We start from the raw sequence: 25,661 nt of genomic DNA on the forward strand, positions 1-25,661 counted from the left end.
AATAAAGCACTAAAAAAGTAGACTATTGTTGTCCATTTTGGAGCAGTTTGGAGTAGTCCGGGGGGACGATGACCTCTGAATGACCTATTAAATAAAGTTTAATATCTCAAAAACCATAGCAGCACAAACGTCAGTTTCACCTGCACAAATCAGCACAAACAAAGCACTAACCGAGCAGCCTATTTGCCTCCACTTTTGAAGCTGACGGGGGGTCAGCTTCACAGAGCTCTGCTAGCGTGCTCGTTGGCCAATGCGTGCACGCAGTTTTGTCACTTGTGCACATCCTTGTGCACTCACAGACAAAGTTTGCTCCCTCTCAGTGTACAAATGACCTCCTCGCCATGTATATCTTTACTCGTGGAGGTTCTAACTTCCACGCGCGAGTCCCGTTCGCACGCGCGATGTGGACAATATGCATGCACGAGATATGGCGGAATTCTGACACCATATAAATCCAAATCAAATAACTTTAAATCAGATCAGGGGCAGAAAATGTGGTGGGAACGTCCCATAAGTCAACTTTAAAAACTAAAACAATTAATAATGTTAGAAATGTTAGAAATAACATTACTTAAATTAATAACACAAACGTAAATGCTTTGTTGTTATTTTGTCTGAACCCAATATTGTTCTATCATCAGCTGAATTTTCAAAACTTGTTGGATCGTAAATCTCTTTAAAAGTCTTTCTCTATATATGCCCTTTTTTAACTTTGAGCACGCACTCCTTCAAATGTCTGCACAGTCCTGATAAATAAGAAATATGAACTGAAGAGACGTTCAATGACGTTTTTAAACATAAAAAAACTAAATCATGAAAATAAATATATATATTTATATATACCTGATATTAATTATTGCCATGATCAAAAATCTTCAAAAAAGTTTACTTGCAAGCAATAATCTATAGTGGAACCCGTGTACTGTTATTTGGCTATGTGCGTTCTCGCGATAGTTCATGCAGTTCTCGGAAGGCTTGTGTCAGTTGAACACCGGAAGTAACCAGATCAGTATCCAATCAAAACTCGGGACAATTTGAGTGACGGGACCTTAGACCAATAGTTTTGTGGAAATAGTTCGACAAACGTTGCAGCTCTAGTGGGGGAAGGGGTTTTTGAAGTTGACGGAACCGCCATCTTGAAAAGTGCACTCCAGTGATCTATGCTTTCGCGCTTGACAGAATCAGTTTTAAACGCGTTATTTTTCTTAACCGGACTTCCGTGCTATCGTTGCTTTGGTTTTGTCCAGGCACAAGCTAATGGAAGGATAGGCTACATGGTCAAGACTTGTAGTTTACCTCTGTCAATCGGTAGGTACACTTGTCAGCTGCTTCTGACACGACTAGCCATCAGCCTTCTCAAACCGGCTAACGTTAGCTTTAGTCAGCTAGCAAAAGGAAAATAGCAATATTATCGTCATGGGATGCTATTTAAAATCCCTGCTTTTTTATTTATACAAATTAAACGTTTTTATAACAGACGTGTGTTGTAAAATGTACAAAATGTGTAGTTTGCTAATACCGATAAACTGGACGTAATTAGCGTTAGCCCAAGCCGGTGTTTTTGCTAAGTATTTAGGTACCAGCGCCTTGAGTGATAAAGGCTTTAATGACATTGTTTATTTTTTAAATATCGCGCGGCAAGTAGAGCTCAGTCCAAACAACCTGCATTTGGTATACTAGTTTTCTTGTGGGTCGATTTAGCGGTTACGTGGTTAGAGTAATTAATAGTCATCAATTGTGGTTTACTGCACTTGTATGTGCTTCAGTTTCTCCATCCGCCTGATCTAGCTTATTTTACTTGTGCGCAAACAACGGGCAAGTAAAATAAGCTCAACTGTATTAGCAAGGAATTTAAAAATAACTCTAAAGTTAAACACAGTTTTAACGTGGTGTGGGCAAAATTTTTCGTCGTTGTTTGGTTCTGACAGTGACTGGTTCTCAGGCGTAGTTGAAAATCGGTGTTTTTTTTTTCTCTTATTCCGGATTTTGGGAGACAATTGTACACCAAAGGGTCTGGTGAAGGTGTTGATGACCGAATAAACAAAACAAACCGTTGCCCTTAATTGTTTAAGCATGTAATATTTAAACAAATACTTTCCATTTCTTGTTCCTTGCTTTTTTGAGAGAACTCGGGCCACTCACAGCAGTTCTTGTAGCTGGATGGATGTATTTTTTTTTTTTTTACTTTTTCATTTAGTTTTGATGCAGAGTTGCTCTGTGTGTGTGTGTGTGTGTGTGTGTGTGTGTGTGTGTGTGTGTGTGTGTGTGTGTGTGTGTGTGAGGGATGCACCAATACTACATTTTTCCAATCAGCGCAGGGAGATGACTTGGATAAGCTAATAAATACTCAAATGACATGTTTCAAAATGCATTTGATCATATGTTGTAACTGCTTTCCATATAGAATGTTTTTCAGTGAATTGAAAACAGCTGGAAATGGGTAAAATAGGAGAATTTCCCAGTCAAATCTATGTCTCTTAAATGACAACCTGGATTGCCATAAATCGTTACTGCTTCTTGCGAGATACTTTACTTTAGAGCGTTTCACCTCACTCAAGATGCAAAGGAGGTATTCTGCCCACAATGAGCAGAGAGGGCTGAGAGACTATTCATTCACCCTGTAAAGGGCCATTTTAGCACAACATATGTTAGTTTATCTTTGAATTCATCTTCTCCAGAGTAAGTTGCTCTTGCTTCAGCTGAGAGCCAAGCATCATGCTGCATGATGTGGTAACGGTCCTGTGGCATCAGTTAGGGCTGCTCAATTATTTTTACAGAATTTGAGATCTTGGTTTTTTAACATGATATTTAAACACAAGTACTGATAACAGAAGAGATGCTGTGCAAACGTTTGTGATATTAAAATAATTAGAAAAATGTAAACATTTGTTAGAGTGAACGTCCACAACCTGCTGCATAATATTTATGTTTATGTATTTAGCAGACGCTTCTGTCCAAAGCGACTCACAAGTGATAATCGGCAGATTACCCTTGAGGCTAACGACAATAACAACAACAACTTGACATCAGTCATGGAGAGGAGGGAACAAGGAGTGGACAGTAGAGAGGGGGGACGGGCAGTGTTGGGAGTAACGCCGTTTAAGTATAACGGCGTTTCTAACGGCGTTCTTTTATAGGTAACGGGATAATCTAATTAATTACTTTTCCCGCCGTTGCAACGCCGTTACCGTTACTGGGGACGGAAGGTTGTGCGTTACTATGTGCTTGTCGAACGTTGAGCAACAGTGTGAGGCTTTCTGACCGCCACACTTCCGTTGCAGCCAGGGAGAGAGAGGTGTCGGTAACGCACTTACAAACACGATGATGCTTGACCGGGTGGGCGGAGACCCTCACTGTCTCACTGTCTCAGTCGCTGCATTCTGTAGACACAACGGGAATAACTCCGTTTAAAATAACCGCATTAATAAAAAAATATTTCTTTCTGTAACGAGCAAACTAATTAATTACGTCTTCTTTTATCAAAACATCGTTTCTGTTACTGATAAGAAAATGCGTGCGTTAAGCAGCGCGGTGTGTTGAAGCTGTCATCATCAGCTGATCAGGAGCTAAAGAGGTAGATGTTTTCATCCAAGTGCGTCACGGCCCGTGAAGAACGAGGAAGACGTGATGAATATCTACGGCTGCAGACCCCCCGCAGACTTGTTGCTGCAGCAGCGAATCTGCGGGTCTGCAGCCGTGCCCTTAGCGTGACAGCGGGACGTCCCGAAGGTCCGCTCACCTGTTCACCACTCAGACGTCCTGATCTTCTGCCTTCCTAGATCATCCAGCTGTAACCTGTTCCTGATCATGTCTTTAGTCCCGCTGTAACACTGATGCATCAGTCTCAGATGGCATGGAGCTCAGGTGTTATTAGAACTACCTGTGTGTGTTTACCACCCAGCTTCAGCTCTTCTGTGGTTGGGTCTGACCCAAGTTAGTAAATGTGAGTCCTCCATCAGATCTGTGCCTCTTCTAGTGTCATTTTAAAGGATATTTATCTATTTATTTAACCGTTACTAGATTACCAGCAACAGAAATGCTAGTAAAAACACACAATTGTGTGAAGCTGGAAAAATTAGAATACTGTGCAAAATTACATTTATTTCTGTAATTTAACTAGACTGAGATTTAAAGGCTCGGGAACCTTTACAGGTGTTTCTATTTGCAATTTTAAATTTTAGCTGATTGGGTTTTTGTTAAATATCACACAGTGACCTTTTAATAGTCTAGATTAGTGTAATGTTCCTATTAGTAGTTCCTCCTGTTAAGTGCGTATTTGTTTAAATTATTCAGGTTTATATAAAACATTTGGACATACATTTTATTATGTTCAGTCATTAGTCATTTATATTTTACTATTGTAGTAATTCTTGCATTCTTTAATGAAAAAAGTAACTAAGTAGTTACTTTTGTTGGTAATTAGTTACTTTTATGATCTTGTAACTCAGTTAGTAACTGAGTTACTTTTTTGACAAAGTAATCAGTAACTATAACTAATTACTTTTTTAAAGTAACGTTCCCAACACTGGGGACGGGTGCAAGGAGGGTGCTAGTTAAGAAGATGCTCTCTGAAGAGCAGGGTCTTCAGGTATTCAGTATTTAGTACTGTGTCCAGCAATGCTGTGGAGGCGTGTTATTATTTTCATTAAGAAACATGTAGCTCAGATTAACCATTTTCCAGCCTGAGAAATCGGAGGTATATCCGGAGATTGCATGAAGTTAGTCAGATGTTTGTTTTGTGTTCATTGCATGAGTTTGTGGCCCTGATGGAAGATACATCCACTTCAGATATGGCTCGCTCTATCTTGAATTGATGTTGCTTTTAAAACAACTGGTTTTGAGAGCGAGTTAGATCTACTGAGAAGGTTTATTATTGGTCAGTCAAGGTAACATGATCATGCAACTCATAACCACATCATTCACCTGTTAAAATGTCTTGAAGGACGTCTGGAGTGCAGGCTGAGTTTTTTGTTAGTCTACAGGGAATATAAATAAAGATTATACAGAAATGAGCTAAGAGTCATCAGAGTTGCCACTAGGTTAGTTGGGTTTAGGAAGTGAATGGGATCTGAAAACAGCAAGACTTGCAAATAATTAGGCCCGAGCAGCGAAAGCGCTGCAAAGACCTCTTGTTTTTCCTCCGTTTATTATTTTTTTGTTATTCTTGTGTAGGGCCCGACCGATATGCTTTTTTTGGTACCAATACCGATATAAAACTTTTAACAAAGGCCGATAGCCGATATAATGGCTGATAAATCTCCCGCACAAAAAAGAAATAAAAAAAATTTCTTAAGCTTAAACCCTTCATTCTCTGCCTTTTTGATGCTAACTTATTTCTCTATTACACACCAAAGAACTGTCTCAATAACTCACTAGGGTTTCCAAGTAATGCAAATAAGATTTATTTAGCAGATCTCAAAAACAACAGAACACACAAACTCTGTCTCAGCATAAATCTAACATTCAAGTTTTTTCTTGTAAACTGTGGTTTCCACAAATACATTTTAACTTAAAGGAATATTCCACCACTCAGTAAAATTGTGTCTTGTTAAGATTCCCCAGAGTTAGACAAGTCAGAAAAAACATTTTAGAACCAGCCCAATTTGATCTGGCAGCAGATGGTTTTCTTAGTTTAGCATAAAACAATGTAAGTGAATTCACTTACATTGTAGTGTTTTTTATGTAGGTGAACGCAAGCCTTCCCTTCCATTGCTTTATGCTAAAACAACTGGTTACAACATGTTTTTTCTGACTTAGCTAACTCTGGGGAATCTAACAACACACACAAGTTTAGATCCCAATAAGAATATTAAAATAAAAATGCAGCAATAAATAAAACGTAATACTTGTGCTTTGTAACAAAGTAACACTCTGTGGAAGTTAACTTGGTGAACTTATTCACCCTGGACAGGAAATAATTGCACATAAGAAACATAAATACAGGTGCTGGCCAGTAAATTAGAATATCATCAAAAGGTTGAAAATATTTCAGTAATTCCATTCAAAACGTGAAACTTGTACATTATATTCATGCAATGCACACAGACCAATGTATTTCCGATGTTTATTACGTTTATTTTTGATATTTATAGGTGACAACCAATGAAAACATCAAATCTGGTATCTCAGAAAATTAGAATATTCTAAAGGCCAATGAAAAAATGTTTGTTTCTCTAATGTTGGCCAACTGAAAAGAATGAACATGAAAAGAATGTGCATGTATAGCACTCAATACTTAGTCGGGGCTCCTTTTGCCTCAATAACTGCAGTAATGCGGCGTGGCATGGACTCGATCAGTCTGTGGCACTGCTCAGGTGTTATGAGAGCCCAGGTTGCTCTGATAGTCATCTTCAGCTCCTCTGCATTGTTGGGTCTAGCGTATTGCATCCTCCGCTTCACAATACCCCATAGATTTTCTATGGGGTTAAGGTCAGGCGAGTTTGCTGGCCAATCAAGGACAGGGATACCATGGTCCTTGAACCAGGTGCTGGTGGTTTTGGCACTGTGTGCAGGTGCCAAGTCCTGTTGAAAGGTGAAGTCTGCATCCCCATAAAGTTGGTCAGCAGCAGGAAGCATGAAGTGCTCTAAAACTTCCTGGTAGACGGCTGCATTGACCCTGGACCTCAGGAAACCGAGTGGGCCAACACCGGCAGATGACATGGCACCCCACACCATCACTGACGGTGGAAACTTTACACTGGACCTCATGCAACGTGGATTCTGTGCTTCTCCGCTCTTCCTCCAGACTCTGGGTCCTTGATTTCCAAAGGAAATGCAGAACTTGCTTTCATCAGAAAACATAACTTTGGACCACTCAGCATCAGTCCAGTCCTTTTTGTCCTTGGCCCAGGCGAGACGCTTCTTGCGCTGTTTCTTGTTCAGGAGTGGCTTGACACACGGAATGCGACACCTGAATCCCATGTCTTTCATGAGTCTCCTCGTGGTGGTTCTTGAAGCGCTGACTCCAGCTGCAGTCCACTCTTTGTGGATCTCCCCCACATTTTTGAATGGGTTTGTCGTCACAATTCTCTGCAGGGTGCGGTTATCCCTAGAGCTTGTACACTTTTTTCTACCACATTTTTTCCGTCCCTTCGCCTGTCTGTTAATGTGCTTGGACACAGAGCTCTGCGAACAGCCAGCTTCTTTAGCAATCACCTTTTGTGTCTTGCCCTCCTTGTGCAAGGTGTCAATGATTGTCTTTTGGACAGCTGTTAAGTCAGAAGTCTTCCCCATGATTGTGGTGCCTTCAAAACAAGACTGAGGGACCTTTTAAAGGCCTTTGCAGGTGTTTTGAGTAAATCAGCTGATTAGAGTGGCAGCAGGTGTCTTCTATATTCAGCCTTTTCAGAATATTCTAATTTTTTGAGATACCAAATTTGGAGTTTTCATTAGTTGTCACTTATGAATATCAAATTTAAATGTAATGAACATTGGAAATACATTGGTCTGTGTGCATTGCATGAATATAATGTACAAGTTTCACGTTTTGAATGGAATTACTGAAATATTTTCAACCTTTTGATGATATTCTAATTTACTGGCCAGCACCTGTAGGGATGGGTACCTTTGACATTTGAATCGATCCGGTACTAATTCCCGGTACCTACGAGTCGATACCGGTACTTAACGGTACCAATTTTCGATACTTTTGAGTGTTTATTATTTTAATTCTCTTTTATAATTAAATATATATTTTTCTCAATATATAACCATATTTGATAAATATCACGATAAATAACATACAAGTTTGTATTTTAACATCGTCCTTGTAGTTTTATAAGCTGATAGTTAAACTGAAGCAAACATCTTTACTGTGAACTAAATTTACTGTGTATCTTCATTCCTTTTGCCGTCCTTTTTCATTTGATTTTTCCTACTGGGAAGTTAGAATTTCCGAGGAGAAAGCGAACGCACCATTAGCTGATAACAATGGTGGCAATGGAAGCTAACATATCAAGCTAACGTTATCTTTAACAGTTTATTTAGCTGCTGGAGCAGATTAAAACGATGATGCCTCAAACTTAGATCGTTGTCACTGGTTTTACCTTCACCCAATCACCCGTCGCATTTAGTAAAGTAAAGCCAAACTTTAGAGCGCGTTCATGTTCTTCTAGTCGGAAATTCGGAGTTCCGAGGAGAAAGCGAACGCACCATTAGCGAAACGGAAGCTAACAAATCAAGGTAACGTTATCTTAAACATTTTATTTACCTACTGGAGCAGATTAAGATGAGGATGTCTCACTTAGATCGTTGTCTGTCGCTAGTTTCATCACCCAGTTACCCATCACATTTAGTGAAGTGGACCCAAGCTTTAGCGTGCGTTCTTTCTACCATGCTTGCTCTGTTTACAACGGGCTCGCAGGGACCGGCGACATAACGCTCTTGCGCATGCGCAACTGTCTTGGCAGTACCGAAACGAGGCACCGTTTGAAATGACGTGAATCGGTGTTAGGTCGGTTCTATGGAATTCGGTCGGTACCTTAAAAAGTACCGAATTCGGTACTCATCCCTAAGCACCTGTAAGTGTGTTCAAAGGAGTGGAGCCACACAACATGAGTTCATAAAGCTGGCGCCATCTGCTGGATAGGTAGCACAATATCGGCCATATTAGCCGATACTGTTATTGACCTCAATATCGGCCGATATCGGCCGGCCAATATATCGATCAGGTACTATTCTTGTGCCCCTTTGAATGGCTTTTTGGGGACCTTATCATATCCCAAAACTCACAATATTTTGCAAACTTGTCATGTGTGGTGAAAAATTTGATATTTTAAAGGTCTCAAAAATAATCGCAAAGAAAATGGAGTTTTGGGATTTTTCTGTAGTTGGTCACAGTGCCCCCTAGATAACTTTAACCTTCGATTACTTCAAAAAACTTGGTCAGAATAGCATTAACTTTGGTCTGTGTCATAACACCACCAGTGTGGTAAAGATAGAGTATCCTCTAGTGGTGAGACGTGTAATTTAATGGTGGGCTCAGAGGAGAGGCTGAGTCAGGGTGAGGTGCGGACGAGGAGAGCGTTCGCGGTTTCTGGTGTCGGGGTGGTCGGCGCTTCTGCGGACGTGCCCGGGTGCTCCAGGCTGCCGGCCAGGCTGGAGTGACGCGGAGCTGCGAGGCCGAACGACGCTGCTTGCAGCTTTAATTTTGTTTGCTTTTTGAAAAATTTTCTCAGAAACTTTAAAAATCAGCACTAAAATTACCAGGACTTACCGGCTCCTATTGGTGTTGTAGTGGAAATAAAATGTTTACCTGATTTGTTTATAATTTCCACAGTGCACAAGCCATCAGATAAGTATGTAAATGTGACCTTTAAAAATCTAATTTGTGATGGGTTGTGTCTGTCATCTTTGTTTTGTTTTAGAGCCAAAATGTTTTGGAAATTTGACCTTCATACCACATCCCACATCGACACACTCTTGGAGAAAGAAGATGTGACTCTTTTGGAGGTGATGGATGAGGATGATGTCCTGCAGGAATGCAAAGCTCAGAACCACAAGTTGGTTGACTTCCTGTTGAGACCACAGTGCATGGAGGACCTTGTCACTTTCATCACACAGGAACCCAGAGCAGATGTTGAGGAAAAAGTTAAATACAAGTAAGAGAAAATGATGCTGAAGGGGAGCGACCAGGATGAACTTTAAAATGCTGTTGAGTGTCCAGATTTCTCTGTCGACATTTTTCCCATTTCAAATGTACTCTACACCTGAAATACAAACAAATTCCCCTAAAAGAAATGTCTCTGTCAAATTACACACATACATTCTTAAAGAACAACTTTGAGTAAACTGTAAGCTTAAGCCTTATTTATACTTCTGCGTCTGAGCGGAGACATGCAACGCCTTTATGTGTTGGTCAAGAGCTCTCTGACGGGCTTGCAGAGGGTGTGACGGATACATGCCCAAATTTTTAACTATTCGTTGAAAGTGACAGAGACCGCAAGCTTGTGATTGGTCAGGATGCTGCCTCCAGTAAATTCGTCAACAGCATCGTCTTTGCCCCCTCAAAAAGTAAAACGATATTTAGCTGTAGACAGATTGAAGAAGGCGTCACGTACAAAATATAAAAATATTAACTTTTATTCACATGTGACTGAAGGAGTACAGAGATATGCAGCAAGTGTCTTATTCGTGGATGAAAATGGCAAAAACGTGAGTTTAGAGGTACCGGTTGCATGAAGAGGTGGACGCGGGACAAATGTGTCCTTCTGAAGTACTTTTAAACAATATAAACACAATAGTAAATACACTATTGTGGACCAGATACATGACTGTATGGTGGCAGAATACCTCAGAACAGAGCTACGCCCTCTGCTGTCCTGGCGGGGAATTGTTCTGCAACAATCCTCATCTGACGGAGAAGTCCGAGAGCAAAACACCTCTGTCAATTTGAGTGCTTCTAAATCTAAAAAGTATAAATTAGGCTTTAGCCATACAGGCAACAAACATTTGTTTGTTGAGAAGGACATTTTTCCACTTTTTTACCTTCATGTATGCATCTCAGTGACTTTTCTGCAACATGGATGCAAACATTGTCTTTAGGCAGTTCCTGACCATTCATAAATCACCATTTTTGCCAGCCGCATCGTGGATTAGGATGTCACTAATAAATATATGCTTACTGTCATTTTTTAAGGTGGGCCGCTTGGAAGCAGGAATATGTACAGCTCTTTAGTCAAAGAAAAGTTTACAATAGTAGGAAATGGACCTTTAGCTGTTTTAGATTTCAAAATCTCCTCCTCCACCTTGATGACGACATGCTACAGACCACAGGTTTAAACATCTAAAAGCGAAAGTAAATAATAAAATTACAGAAATGAAATGTAGTTTATTTACTTGGTTACTTTCATGTGTTTATTTAAAATGTCCCACAGTAGTGCCATGCAGCATGTGGCTCAGATGGATCAACTGTTATTTATGAAGAATTCAAGTTGTAAAGTGAGTACATGAAAACAGTCTGACACTCAGAGTGACGGTTGGAAGCCCAAACAGAATAAATAGCCACGTTGGATATGGTTTGCTGTAGGGCTGCACAATATATCTTAAATATATCGTTATCGCAATATCAGAATGCACAATATGCATATCGCAAAGAACAGATAAATATCGTAATGAATGGTCAGCTCAAATGTTTGCTACACATAATGCGTTCTGTCAATCAAACAGAAGTATTACGTTTCTTTAACAAATCAAATAGAGCTCTTCACCCATTTGGCCAATTGGGTGGGTTCTCATAGGTTAGAGTCCCGCCCCCAAGGCGGACGGCCCTTAATTTTGATGGTTAGCAAACACCTGAGTTAGCTTAGTTCTGCTCTTTCTGCTGATTCTGCTTTTCCCGGGATCCACTGATCGCCTTTTCTTGTTCCCTTTCCTCACATCTTTTACTTTTCTCATGTTTATTACTTTTTTTTATTTGTTTTAGATTATTTTAGTTCCTGAGTTAAGTTTTTATTTATCACAAGTAATATCGTCATCGCAATATTAATCACTGTTATCGAATATCGCAGGTTTTCCTAATATCGTGCAGCCCTAGTTTGCTGTATCTTGAATTTGTTTTGCTTGTAAAGCAACTGGTGTGATCAGCCTAGAAAGGGTAATGACTGTCAATCAATGTAACATGGTCATGCTGCGCATGCGCACTTCATTCCCTTTTCTAATGTCTGGGAGAACGGTTGGGAGCACAGGCTGGATTTTTAGCTAACCTACAGAGAAGATCGACAACAAAGTTCTACAGAACATCTAAGGGTCATCAAAATATCACCGGGTTGTTAGTAGGTGCCTTTTGAAAAATAGTGATTGAGTGGTTCTGAAAAATAAGTTGCTAAGTTGGCATGACTGCATGGGAGGTGCGCTCGATTTGCATCTCGGAGCAGCGCAAGAGTAAACTGAGGGATGAGCAAATATTTGGCTCCTTTTGTTTTATTGATTGTTAAAAAGCCAGATTGTGATTGAGATTAAAATTCATTAAGTGACCAGCTCGTGGTGGTGGTAGTTCCCCAGATCCTAACCAGTCAGTAACATTTCACCTCCCTGCTTCACTTCCACAAACATTAAACGCGCCAGTAACTGTTCTTAAGGTCGTCTTTACTGTGGTCTTGTAATTAGAGCAGTAATTTAACTTGTAGGAACAAGCAAACAAAAAGTGCTGGACAATCAAGCTTTTGTTTTTTGAAGGTATCCCAACATATCATGTGAGCTGCTTACGTCTGATGTGGGACAAATTAATGACCGACTGGGAGAAGATGAACAGCTGCTGATGAAACTGTATTGCTTCCTGAAGAATGAACCCCCTCTCAATCCACTCCTTGCCAGCTTTTTCTCCAAAGTCCTCTCTATTCTCATAGGACGCAAGCCTGAACAGGTACGTGCTTGAAAAGCAGCTGTGGATGTCATTACAGTACAAAGATGGATGCCTTTATCTCTAGTGGGAACGTCCGATTATGTCAATGTTGTTTGTTCTTTTAAGACCACGTTCACTGAGAAACATTTTTTACTTGTTTTTCTTAGATATGAGTTTCACGTGCAGGTTAAATATGAAAATAGTCTTCCATATAACATCAGATCAGTCCTGAGAAATAACTGTGTGTGAAACGCGGGTGCAGTTCTTTTTGTGACCCATGGTAACAGTCTTGTTATAATAATTACACTTAAAGATGTTGTTCATTTCATGTTTTTGTTTACGTTGCTCATCAGAATAAACAAAGAACCTGTTTATTTCCAAAGACGAATGGTGTCACTGCAATTCTATGTTAACCAGCAAAACGTGGAAGAGAGCAAAGGTGTGTCAGATTATCTAAATCTCTAGGTTTTATGTCGTTGTCTTAAATTACAGAGATACAGCTCTGAATAGCAGCTGCAGAGGCTCTTTTGTGCGCGATTACCTGAATGTCAACAATAACAGTCAAGCTGTCTATAGATGGAGAAACTCTTATTAGCAAAGCCAGTGACATTAGCGCGTCATGTCACCCCTCTTGGGTTGGAACGGGTAAGGCTATTGATTAGCATCTAGGGGAAGGCAGAAAATGTTTCAACTAGTAGAAGCTAACTGTTAGCATTAGCAACTCCACAACACAGCAGAACTCCTTCAGGCTTGTGTTATTTGTGGAAATGAAACATCAACATTGCAGAGCCAACAGAGTCAGTGGCAGAGTCACGTTGCTGTTGGCCAATCAGAGATGAGAATATCTGAATATCAGGAAATAAGACTCCCAAGTCCTGCCGTCTGAAGCTCAACTCTGACTTGACTCACTTCTTGTTCCTCAAACAGGAGTGCCAGAGCCTTTTCCCTCAGTGATCCACACAAGGCATTCATTTATACTAGAGACCACTGCAAATGTGTTGGAAAAACAAGAGAACTTGCTCTTTAACAAAAGGTAGAACTATGGAGTGGAGTTTGCCCAGATTTTAAATGAGAGATTCTTTCTGTGTTTTTCATAGATAGTGACCTTTCTGAGGAAGCGGGAGGACTTTGTAGACTTGATGATCAAACATATTGGGACATCTGCTATCATGGACCTGTTGCTTAGAATGCTCACATGCATTGAACCTCAGCAGCTACGACAAGATGTCCTAAACGTGAGTAACAATGTTTTCAGCGTTTTCAATCGCTTCATCCCTTCCTACCTAAACTGCTGTTCTAAAGGATGTTCATACCACTGATGTGTATTTAAAAAATGTAGTGTATATCAAAGTGAACCAGTAAAGCGGCCACGGTTTATCAACCTCAGACCAACTGTAAAAATATTCAAGCTGTTCAATCAAAAAATATATAACCATGATTGTTTTTGTCAATGCTGGATTAACATTTACCACAATTCTAATTTGACATAACCAGCGTTGGACTAAAACTCTTGGAAAGCTGTGGCTCATTAGTGTCGAGTCACCCAGAACTTTCCGCTTCTTCCCTTAAAAACTCATATTTTAAAGAGACTGCAGATACAAACTGACATTAGAGCATGGCAGAGTTGAGCCGTTGGGTGATGATCAGTATAAATTCAACCTTATGTCATTAATCCCCTGCAAAAGAAAAGCCTAATCATGGGAGAAGGATCTCCTCCCTCTGCTCTTTGACATCCTCTCTCAGCTTTGAGGCGAATCAGCAGTTGATCAACTTCTTGTTCTGTTTCATCATTTCCTCATGACACCATTGTGACAGGGCAGCATCTCAGCTCCTGCGCCACCGTTTCCAGAAAAGATGCAGAAGTGATGAATTGTGTTGCTTTGAAACATCGATACATTTATTTGAAAAGTCACAAAGAAGAGTTGATGTGGAAACTGATAATAGTCTGTAAAATTTGAAACTGTGTAACAAAATATTATTTTATATACTTAAATTTCTAATATATGGATGTATTGTGGTAATTCAGTAGTTTTGTTTTCAGTAAGGTTTCCACAATACCTCATTGTTTCTCCACTGGCCTAATATGTTGTATAAGTTACAAAAATTCAGATAAAAAATTTTTTTTTTGTCCTCCTTGTGTAAAATAATTCTTTTTAAAACTGCCCCTTATTAATATTTGCTCACGCATTACTCTGATGATGATGATGATGATGATGATGATGATTTCACGGTTCAGATTTGTTCATTTTGAATGTTGGTTTGTCTTCCAGTGGCTAAATGAGGAGAAGGTGATCCAGAGACTGGTAGACATGGTGCAGTCCTCTCAAGACGAAGATGTGCGTTTTGCTCTACATCCATATGTTTACCTGACCTTTAATCTTCTTTCTATTCAGTTCTACATAGTTTAGGAAACAAAACTCCCATCAGTACACATTATTGGGTGAAACCTTAAAAAATGTGCTTATTTACAAACCATCATTTCAGAATTTTAAGATGAAATCTTCAGGCCATTTAATGTTGCTGTTCATGTTTTTGTTTTGATGCAGAGACACTCCAATGCCTCTCAGTCCTTATGTGAGATCATCCGGCTAAGCAGAGACCAGATGTTTCAGGTCCAGGGCTGCTCAGAACCAGACCCGCTTTTGGCCACGCTTGAGAAGTATGTTTTACTTTACTACAAACATCTCATGTCTGTATTTAATAAAGCGAAAGTGCTTTGCTTTGCTGGTTCTGTCAAAGTGTCTTCATTTGACACCATCAAAAAAATAGAAAACCACAGTTTGTTCCTAAATGCTGACCATCAGTCATGCTATTCTGACATACTGACATCTCCTGCTGCTCCACAGTTAATCGATGAGTAAAACGTTCACGATCAACCCCTGCTACACCCCCGAGACTATTTGTTCATTTAAAATATTTGTAGTTAGCTTTGTTCTTTCTTTTTTAAACAATTAATTGAAAGGATAGTTGTTGTTAAAAGGTTAACCAGTTCTGTTTTCCTTCCCGTCTTAACCACACGGTCTTCTTAAAGCCATACTATGCAACTTTTTCATATTTTTAAATCACTCTCTTGAGCCACTATGTGCTAAAATAACCCTTTACTATGTGGCCTGAATACCAGATTTGCAACTTCAGACTGGCAGGCCGCTCTGTTGGGACTTACAAAAATTGAGCTGACATTTCGGGCGCTGCAGTCTGGTTCCATCATGTTTCTTGCATGTTTTCGATCATAACACAGCTGATTTGTTTAATTTAGTGATCATGTGTCACTCATGAAAACCACTGAAGGCTGGGAGACTTTCAGCTGTTAGATTATGGTGTTAAAAGACAAACGCACAGCAAGGAGATATGTTTCGTTTTCACTTTGACCACAGAGGATTAATAACAAACACTAGGGGGTGCTAAAGGCAAGCAAAACTGCCTAGGCTGTTTTTACAAAATCATGCTGTTAATTTGCCACAACACTGTGGTGGCATCAGGGAGCATTATAAGTGCTCAGACCATAGCTGTAATGCTGCTCAATCGTGTCCTTTTTACTAAAGATTATGTGATGGCAGCATAAAGGGGTATGGGGGTGGTCTCTGTGCTGCTGCGGACTAGTTTATCTTAGACATGAATTGCTTTTTGTTGCATTTGATGCCGCACTCATTAAATTTTTTAACGAGTCGCTCCTAAAGGTGTCTGTCCTCGACGGTCCCTGTGCAGTGGTAATCTGACCTCCAGCTCTAACAGAGAAGCTCCTGGAGCTCTGCACCACTTTGTTTGCAGCCTCAGCTGATTCTGTTTACAAAAGCAAAACTTACAGCCCGTGTTTACTTTCAATATAGTTGCTGGCCGGAGCACGGCAGTGACTCCCCGTGTGATCATGACACCTCCCTCTGTTGTGTCGAGGCGCAATCACCGGCAATTACCACAGTATTAATTCAGTTCAATTCAAAACTACTTTATTAATCCCAGAGGGAAATTGATTGCAGTAGTAGCTCAGAATAATAATAATAAGTCATCAAAGAGTTATTGTATATTACAATGGCTGTTGGCAGGAAGGATCTCCGGTAGCGATCAGTGTTGCAGCGAAACTGTAGAAGCCTCTGACTGAAGCCACTCTTCCGTTGTCGGACAGTCTTGTGGAGAGAATGCTCAGGGTTGTCCATAATTTTCTTGATTCTCTGGAGAATCCTTCTTTGCATTATCTCCTCCAGTGGTTCCACAGTCGTCCCCAGAACAGAACCAGCCTTTTTTATTAGGCTGTTAAGCCTTTTCAGGTCCCTGCTTCTGATGCTACTACCCCAACAGATGATGGCTGAAGAGATTACACTCTCAACAACAGACTTGTAGAAGATCTGCAGCATCTTGCTACAGACATTAAAGGACCTAAGCGTCCTCAAGAAGTGCAGTCTGCTGTGTCCCTTCTTGTAAACGGCTTCGCTGTTCTTTCTCCAGTCCAGTCTGTTGTCCAGGTGAACTCCAAGGTATTTGTATTCATCAACCACCTCTACTTCTTCTCCCATGATGGAAACTGTGTTTGACTCCACCCTGTTTATTCTGAAGTCTAGAATCATCTCCTTTGTTTTGTTTACGTTCAAGGTCAGATGATTGTTTCTACACCATGCCACAAAGCGCTCCACCAGCTCTCTGTACTCAGCTTCCTGTCCATCTCTGATACACCCGACAACTGCAGAGTCATCTGAGTATTTCTGTAGATGACAGGTCTCTGATTTGTACTGGAAGTCTGAGGTGTACAGGGTGAAAAGGAATGGTGAGAGTACAGTCCCCTGTGGTGCTCCAAAGTTACTGATCGCCTGGTTTGATGTGCAGTTCTTCAGCCTCACAAGCTGTGGTCTGTTTGTCAGGTAGTCTTTAATCCAGGCGATAGTTGAGGCCCCCACCTGTGTCTTCTAGAGTTTCTGGCAAAGTACATCAGGCTGGATTGTGTTAAATGCACTGGAGAAATCAAAGAACATGACCCTGACAGTGCTGCCTGCTTTGTCCAGAAGACAGTGGATTGGTTGAAGCAGCTGGATGATGGCATCTTCAACTCCCAACTCCATGGCGATAAGCAAACTGCAGCGGGTCCTGATATGTTCTAGTTTGCTTATTCAGGTGGACCAACAGGAGTCTTTCCAGGACCTTCATGATGTGGGATGTCAGGGCAACCGGTCTGTAGTCGTCATTGACTGATGGGCAAGTTTTCTTTGGAACTGGAACAAGGCAGGATGTCTTCCACAGGACTGGAACCTTCTCCTGGGCCAGGCTGAGGTTGAAGAGGTGCTGCAGAATCCCACAGAGCTGCTCTGCACAGGCCTTCAGTACTCTGGGGCTGACACCATCTGGACCTGCAGCCTTGTTCCTGTTCAGTCTCTCCAGCTGCCTCTTCACCTGACTTCTAGAGACAGATAGGTGGGAGGGGGAGGTAAATGGGGCAACAGCGTCTCCTGACTTGGTTGAAGACAGATTTATAGAACCAGAAGAGTCCATAACTGCGTTAGAGGACAAAAGAGCTGGCATGTGACAGGAAAATGTTGGATCAGAGGAGGATGGGATGATTGGCTGGGGACAGGCGAGGAGGATGCTGGGTTTGTTCCTGAACTGAACCTATTGAAGAACTTGTTCTGTTCATTGGCTGTGTCCAGGCTGTCATCTGTGCAATCCTTCCTCTGCTTGAAGCCTGTGATCTTCTTCATCCCTGATCAGACATCTCTGATATTGTTCCTCTGTAGTTTGTTCTCCAGCTTCTTCCTGTATGCCTCCTTACTGTCTCTGATCTTGATCTTCAGTTGCTTCTGTATACTCCTCAATTCCCTGTCTCCCTCCTTGAAGGCTCTTTTTTTCTCATTTAGCAGATTCTTCAGTTCACTGGTGATCCAGGGTTTGTTATTAGCGAAGCATCTCACTGTTCTGGTGGGTATGATGTTGTCCACACAGAAGTTCATATAGTCAGTGACACATCCAGTCATGGCATTGATGTCCTCTTCATATCCTTGGCAGTGAGTCATCCAATCTGTGGTCTCAAAACAACTCTGCAGGGCTTCTTCAGCGTCCTGTGACCATTTTCTCACAGTTCTTCTTGTCACAGGTTGTCTCTGAACAAGTGGTTTGTATTCAGAGCAGAGAAAATCAAGATTGTGATCTGATTGTCCCAGAGGATTTCTTGTTTTGGACATGTATGCATTCTTTACATTTGCATAACACAAATCCAATGTCTTGTTTTCTCTGGTTGAGCAGCTGACAAACTATTGAAATGTTGTAAGTGTAGCAGAGAGCGAGTTATGATTAAAATCACCAGATATAGCCACAAATGCATTGGGGTGCTGGGTTCGTAGCTTAGCGACAACAGAACTGATGGCATCACATGCATTTTCAGCAATGGCTGAAGGTGGAATATAAACGGTTGTCAAGACAACACTGGTGAACTCTCTTGGCAAATAATATGGGCGACAACTTACTCCCAAGAGTTAAACATCTGGGCTGCAGAGACGACTTTTTACTGAAACATGACCTGGATGGCACCATTGTTGTTAACAAGCACTGCCACTCCACCTCCTTTTCTTTTCCCGCTCCTCTTCAGATCTCTGTCTGCTCGTACAGTCAGGAATCCTGGCAGAGAGACGCTGGAATCGGGGATGTGGTCCTGCAGCCACGTCTCAGTGAAACACAACACTGCACTGCCGATACTCTGGCTGAGACCTTGAGAGGGCTTGGAGTTCCTCCATCTTGTTGGCCAGTGATCTCACATTGCCAATTATGATCTATGGAAGAGATGGTTTGAATTTCCTCTTTCTTTGTCTCTGTTTTGCTCCCGCTCTGCGCCCACGCTTCTTGCGTTTTAGCTCATTTGGGATTTGTGGCTTTAGCTGAGGTATTATTTCAGCCTTTCCAATATTAATCAGCTGCTCCCAATTGTAAACCAGCTTGTTGCCATGGTTACGCATCATAACAAATGCTCAAAGTGAAAAAATGGCTGTAAAAATCCTCTAAGCTTCACAGCACCAGAAACAGAAAAGTCAAATGTCCAAAAAAATACAGTTTTTCTTGAGAAACTAGAAGGAAAAATGCCCAAGAAAAGGCAAAACTTACATATAGTCAGCAGAGCTACTCCCAACATGCAGCCACCCAGAGCAGCGCAGTTCCGGAATGTTGTATAATACCAAGCAAGGCAGAATGAATGCCGCAAAAATCGCACATTGCCATGCCGGCGTGCTTTATAACACACTCTTGCTGTAGGATTAGGCTGATTTCCAGGCAAGAAAACTTCCTCCGGTTAAACTCTGAAAAGTATGAATATCTGATCATTGCCCCTGAGAGCATGGTTCCTCTGATTATTCTAAAACTTGGTCATTTATCCTCTGCCGTCAAGACGAACTTAAGGAATTTGGGTGTTATTGACCAATCAATGTCTCTTGACGGCCACTCAAAAACATTGGTCCAAAACAGTTTTTATCACTTAAGAAATATCTCCAAACTCCGAAGGTTGGTGTCAAAATATGAACTTGAAATGGTTCTCCATGCCTTTATCTCCTCCCATCTAGGTTACTGTAACACACTCTTCACATGTTTCAACAAAAAAGCCCTTGAACACCTTCAGTTGGTCCAGAACTCTGCAGCGAGGCTCCTAACTGGAGCAAACAGAAGAGCTCACATCACTCCTATTCTGATGTCTCTGCACTGGTTACCCGTTAACTTTAGAGTTCATTTTAGTATCCTGATAATAACTTTCAGGGCTCTACATGGTCAAGCTCCTCCCTATATTACTGAACTGTTGAATCCTTATGGTCCGACCCGAGCCCTCAGGTTTATGTTTATTCATTTCGCAGACACTTTTATCCAAAGCGACTTACAATTTACAACCTATAGGGCATGTTGTGATCTGTGGGGGAAACCGGAGTACCCGGAGGAAACCCACGCATGCATGGGGAGAACACACAACTCCATGCAGAAAGGCCACAGCCGAGTTTCGAACCTGCAACCTTCGTGCTGCGAGGCAACAGTGCTAACCACTGCGCCACCATGCAGCCTCAGGTCCACACACCAGAACCTTCTAGAGGTTCCAAAGACCAGATATGAAAGTCAAAGTGTTTTTATAGACTGTTGCGCCCCGGCTTTGGAACGATCTTCCTTTATCCTTACGCAGGATTGACAGTCTGGACACTTAAAAACAGCTAAAGACCCTTTTATTTAAAGCTGCTTTTACCTAAACCTTTCTTTTTCTTATTTTTAAGTCTAGTTTGTTTCGTTTTTCATTTGTTTTATGGTATTTCATAATTTTATGACTTTATTTTTTCTGATGCTAAACTATCTGTTTTGAGATCATTATGATTTTATGATGTTGTTTTATTTAGTTGTGATCTATGTGAAGCACTTTGTGATTGTGATAAGTGCTGTATAAATAAAATTACTTACTTTAACAAACCCACGGCCATCTGGAAAAGCTATCAGCTTTGTGAGGGTCATGTTTTTTAATGTCTTCTTTGAAGGAGAACCAGCCTGTTTTAATTTGTAAGAAACTCCAGAAAACACCTGTGGACGCCTCCACAATAATCTGGTTTAATGACTGCCTGACATCAGAAACTGAAGGGTTGTGTCAGCGGTACAGGGGACTGCACTCTGATCCTTCCTTCCCTACCTCAGGCTGGAGAAACATTCAGATGGTTGTTGGCTGTATCGGGGAAGGACTAGAGTCCCAAGTACCGAGACCTGATGTACCACTTTTAACAACAATCCCTTATCCTAAATGTGAGCCAAACAAAGAATGTTATTGTAGATTTTAGGAGAATCAGGATTATGTCAAACACATTTATCCATGGGAGAAAAGGTGGAGGAGTGAAGCTGTCTATAAGCAGGGACCGAACATACTGGACTGGAAGTTGAGATCCTTTAGTGTTAAACTTGTTATTCTGATGTTTATCGTCAAACTGTCTTTTGCTTTGTCACTTTTTTGTCAGTTCATTCTGATATTCTCGATTTATCGGACATTCTTCAATTCCATCAATTGTTTTCTCCTGTTCTTCAGGCAGGAGACGGTGGAGCAGCTGCTTGCTAATATCTTTGAGAAGGAGAAGAACGAGTCTGCAATAGTCAGTGTGATCCAGATTCTCCTCACCTTGTTTGAAACAAGGAGACCAGCGTAAGTCCTGTTCACTTCTGGTTTCCCGTGTTAAAGTCAGAAGGCCCCTTACCTCTCAAATTACGATATTCACATAGAAATGGATGGATGGTAGGTAGGTTTTGTCTGAAATAGTTTTGTTGTTTTTAGTTTGTTTTTCCCACCCATTAATTCCTGAGTGTGTTTGCTTGTGACGCTGTGTGCTGCAGGTTCGAGGGTCATATGGAATGTCCTCCTGGGATGTCCCACCCTTCATTCTCAGTCAACCACAGCATTCTGGAGGCTGTGAGACCTCGCCTCAAAGACTTCCACCAGCTGCTCCTCGAGCCTCCCAAGGTAGAAAACCACCTGAAGGGTATAATGTCTGGTGTGAGAGTGCATTTATTGATATATTGGTTAAAAATCTTTGTAAAGCTGTGAATTTGCAGTATGATTGAAGTTTGAATGAACTGAAGAGCTTGTTTACCACCATCAGAAGATTGTTATGAAGACGACGTGGGGGGTGCTGGACCCACCAGTGGGCAACACTCGGCTCAACGTGGTCAGACTGGTTGCAAGTCTGTTGCAGTGCAACACTCACAGCATCAACACAGAACTCATAAACCTCAGTACACTGGGAGTTGTTCTAGTGAGTAGTATTTTTATTTCTACCGACCTTTTCATTTGCAGACATGGAAGTATTTAAACAATTGTCGTACTGGATCGCTCAATAACCTGGGACATGTCATCATATTCGTGTTTTGGTATTGGGTTAACCCAACAAATATCTAACATCCAAACCTGGTATTTTATTTTTTGCCTCAAAGCTGTTTTTCCCTGCCATGCTAGCCAGCACCATCTGAAATTCACAAATCTATTACTGATCTAAGTTCTGGTTTATGTAGAACAATGTTCCAAACCATGCTGAACTGCATAATTAATGCATGTTGTTCTGTTCTGTTTGTAGGATATGTATTTCAGGTACATCTGGAACAACTTCCTTCATATTCAGGTGGAAATTTGCACGGCGCTGATCCTGGCTATGCCCCCTGCTCCCACAGAAGGCCAGCCAGAAACAGAGCAAGGCTACGCTAAAGAGAGTGCGCTCATCACACATGTAAGATTCAAGTACTGTTCTTGTTCAAACGGCTGTCGTTTTTCATGGGTTCCAGGATGAAAACATCCTTAGATGTTTTTGTAAATGGACAAAATGAATTTATTCTTACCTAAGTTTGTGAATGTTTACATGAGCGGTTGGATGTTACTGGTAAAGTTCTTCAGTCCGTCCTCTTTGCTTTTCGTTTAATGCAGCTGTCAGAAGGTCACAGGAGTTACAACAAAAGGTCAATAGGTCAGATCAGGGACTTCTTGATGGCACTGTTGGTAAATTTGCAGTCTTTCAATAACTCAAGGTGTAGCAAACAGCACCGCTGGTCAGAAGAGAAGTCATTTTGGTCCTGAAGACAGTCTGGTATCTTGTGAAGACATTGACCCATGTATGTGAAAATGGACTCAACTACACAGTCATAACTGCAGACGAAGAAGAGGAGGAGAATGGGAATGAAGGTGTTGTGACTGGAGATGAGACCGACCCGTTTGCCTCAGCTCCACCGTGTTGGTTCAACACTTTTAAACAAATGCTAGTACGTGTGCAAAATGCTCAATTTATCTTCATTTGCCCCAAGAAACAAGATTGTTTTTTGTGTTTCACATCAACAGCAATCCAACACGCGGTTTTAACTCATGTAAGAAAACCACCCATTCAGGAATATCAGTGCTAGACCACACGGAGAGATTTTGAAGAATCATCAAACTCTTGGTCAGTTTCCTCAGAAGAAAAATCCACAAAACAGAAGTGGCGTAACACAGAGACCTCACTAACATCTGTGCGAGCTGATCTCATTGCATTTGGACGCTTCAATAGATGGACGTTAATATATTTCATGCTAGATTGAGGAGGAAATGGTGAATCTGCAGAACTTGTGCAACTTTTTGTTAGTTGTGAAACAAGCAGAGTGTGTTTCTACAGCAGAAATACACCCACGAATCACTGCAGCTGAAACTCCTGGGTTACATGTTTGTATGAAGGATGTACTTCCTGTATATGACTCTTTTTGTGGCTTTCTTCCGTTGCAGTTCATCGCCTACTGATAGGGTTGGGCATCGTTTGAATTTGAGTGATTCCAGTTCCTCGTTTCGATTCCAGTTTCTATCGATTCCTGATTCTTTCAAGTGGCAGGATCCTAAAACATCACATGTTATAAGTGAGCCGGTCAACCACAGGTCTTACTCGATGAAATAATCTGAACTTCAACGTGAATTTTATTTCTGCGAACAATAACTTTACTTTCATTTAGAATAGAAACTTGTTTTTAAGGGGGGAAAAAAGTACTTGCTGCACTACCCGTGTGTTTGTTTCTGATCACAACTAAAGTCTGGGAACTGAAGAAACCTCTAGGATGAGAGGCAAAGTGTCTTCAACATAACCAGGAAGTCCGGCTGTTTTCACCTAAAACTCAGGATGATGATCAGGACCACTGAGAGTCTACAGCCACAGGCTGCAGCAGCACTTCAGTCAGAAGGGAAACTAAAGCTTACATGCAGCTGCTGTCAGTAACAGTCTAACAGATTTAAAACGTTCAAACTCTAAACAGACTAAATAGTTCAAAAAAGCAAAAAATAATCTCACAGCTTTGTGTTGTGAGATTATTTTATTATGTTTATTAATTATTGGCTCCTAGTGGCAGAAGCTGGTGTGGTCCACCACAGAGAAAGCTGCTCAAGCACGATGACTTTAATTATTCTACAGGTTATTGTTCAGCCTTCTGATGCTCACACACACACACACACACACACACACACACACACACACACACACACACACACACACACACATACACATACACACACACACGAGTGTTGGTGAGCGGCTGAGTCTGACTGCTGAGGCTTCGTGTGTGTTTTTATTTCTGCAGAGAGCCTTAAAAACTCACCTAACAGCGCCCAGGCTTTGTTCTTTAAAACTTGGATTAAGTCCACTATGCTGACGCGTGTTGGCAAACTTTCTCCGTGCCAGATTTTTTGCTGCAGGAATTAAACTTAATGTCACGGAGAAAGCTCGGCAGACGCTTTCGTTTATACTTCTGCCGCTGCACGCCTGAGCAGTGTGAGGGAAGGGAGAGGATGCCATGCTGCTGTCGGGGTCTCTGCGGGCTGCAGGGTAGGAGCGACAGACAGCTGGTGTGATCAGCTCTAAAAGGCGGTCAGAGTTTGCAGATCACATGTTTTTTCACAGAGATCGGCTGCGTATTCCACTTATGGTTGGCATAATAGGAATCGAAACTAGGAATCAAAAGTAAAAACTAAATGATTCCGGGAAAAACTGACATTCCCGGTTCCACTCGATGCTCAACCCTACCTACTAATGTCAGGTTGTGGGGAGCGTGGCAGCTGTAAACATTGCATTTCAAATCTTCTAAAGTTGTTTTTGTATTCTCTGTTCTTCTGTTTCTGCACTAGTTGATTCAAAAGTGCCAGTTAATACAAAGAATTGTAGATGCCTGGGCTTCCAATGAGAAAGAGCAGTAAGTACTCGTGATACTGGTGGTTGGCTTCAGTGGTAAACGTAACTGATGCAATAATGACTTCATTACTTTGTGCGCTTTAGGGTAGAAGGTGGTCAGAGACGAGGCTACATGGGTCACCTTACCAGAATAGCCAATTCTGTGGTTCATAACAGTGAGAAAGGTCCCAATGGACCTCAGATACAGCAGCTCATCTCTGGTGAGGACTCACACTTTTCTTGTTGTCTTTAGGTTTAAAACAACCAGCAGAATTCATTTGATTTGTCAAACAGAGCAAACACTGTGAACAGATCAGGATGAAAGTTGTTTGAGTGAAATCTGGGACACCGGGTTTATGGAAGTCCGTTTGTGTCACAGAGTTACCGGCAGCGGACAGAGAGAAATGGGAGGCGTTTATTTCTGGGCAGCTCGCTGACACAAATAAAAGAAACACAGTCGACCTGGTGAGTGACCTTATCGACATGCTGCGTTTAAGTCTAATCCCAACCATTTGTGATATATGTAAGATAACGTTAGAGGAAACACAAGAGCTAATGAAAGGAAACCTGAATTTTCTCTGGAGGAAGCTCCCTCTGTTTGTCATTAACACATTAGCTGGGGTTTCTAGCCACCACGTCAATGAGATAATGTTTAATTCTGCTTGGTAAGACTCGGTGAA

General features: G+C 41.3%; 1 protein-coding gene across 6 annotated transcripts in view; it reads left to right on the plus strand.

The window, feature by feature from the left end:
• Positions 1-1,104: 1,104 nt before the first annotated feature.
• Positions 1,105-25,661, plus strand: part of ppp6r3 (protein phosphatase 6, regulatory subunit 3) — a 41,818-nt gene continuing 17,261 nt past the window's right edge. For 5 of the 6 annotated variants that reach the window (XM_015965597.3, XM_015965598.3, XM_015965600.3 and 2 more), the window contains exons 1-13: positions 1,105-1,308; positions 9,366-9,599; positions 12,175-12,361; positions 13,438-13,575; positions 14,611-14,676; positions 14,887-14,999; positions 21,348-21,461; positions 21,650-21,776; positions 21,916-22,068; positions 22,387-22,536; positions 24,939-25,003; positions 25,087-25,202; positions 25,361-25,446. In XM_015965597.3, the coding sequence (XP_015821083.1) occupies positions 9,373-9,599; positions 12,175-12,361; positions 13,438-13,575; positions 14,611-14,676; positions 14,887-14,999; positions 21,348-21,461; positions 21,650-21,776; positions 21,916-22,068; positions 22,387-22,536; positions 24,939-25,003; positions 25,087-25,202; positions 25,361-25,446 (1,542 nt within the window). In that variant the 5' untranslated portion in view covers positions 1,105-1,308; positions 9,366-9,372. The remainder of the gene's footprint in view (positions 1,309-9,365; positions 9,600-12,174; positions 12,362-13,437; positions 13,576-14,610; positions 14,677-14,886; positions 15,000-21,347; positions 21,462-21,649; positions 21,777-21,915; positions 22,069-22,386; positions 22,537-24,938; positions 25,004-25,086; positions 25,203-25,360; positions 25,447-25,661) is intronic. The other variant, XM_054746497.2, reaches the window with a different exon arrangement.

Source organism: Nothobranchius furzeri, chromosome 14 (assembly GCF_043380555.1).
Source record: "Nothobranchius furzeri strain GRZ-AD chromosome 14, NfurGRZ-RIMD1, whole genome shotgun sequence".
In the NCBI taxonomy this organism is placed as follows: domain Eukaryota; kingdom Metazoa; phylum Chordata; class Actinopteri; order Cyprinodontiformes; family Nothobranchiidae; genus Nothobranchius; species Nothobranchius furzeri.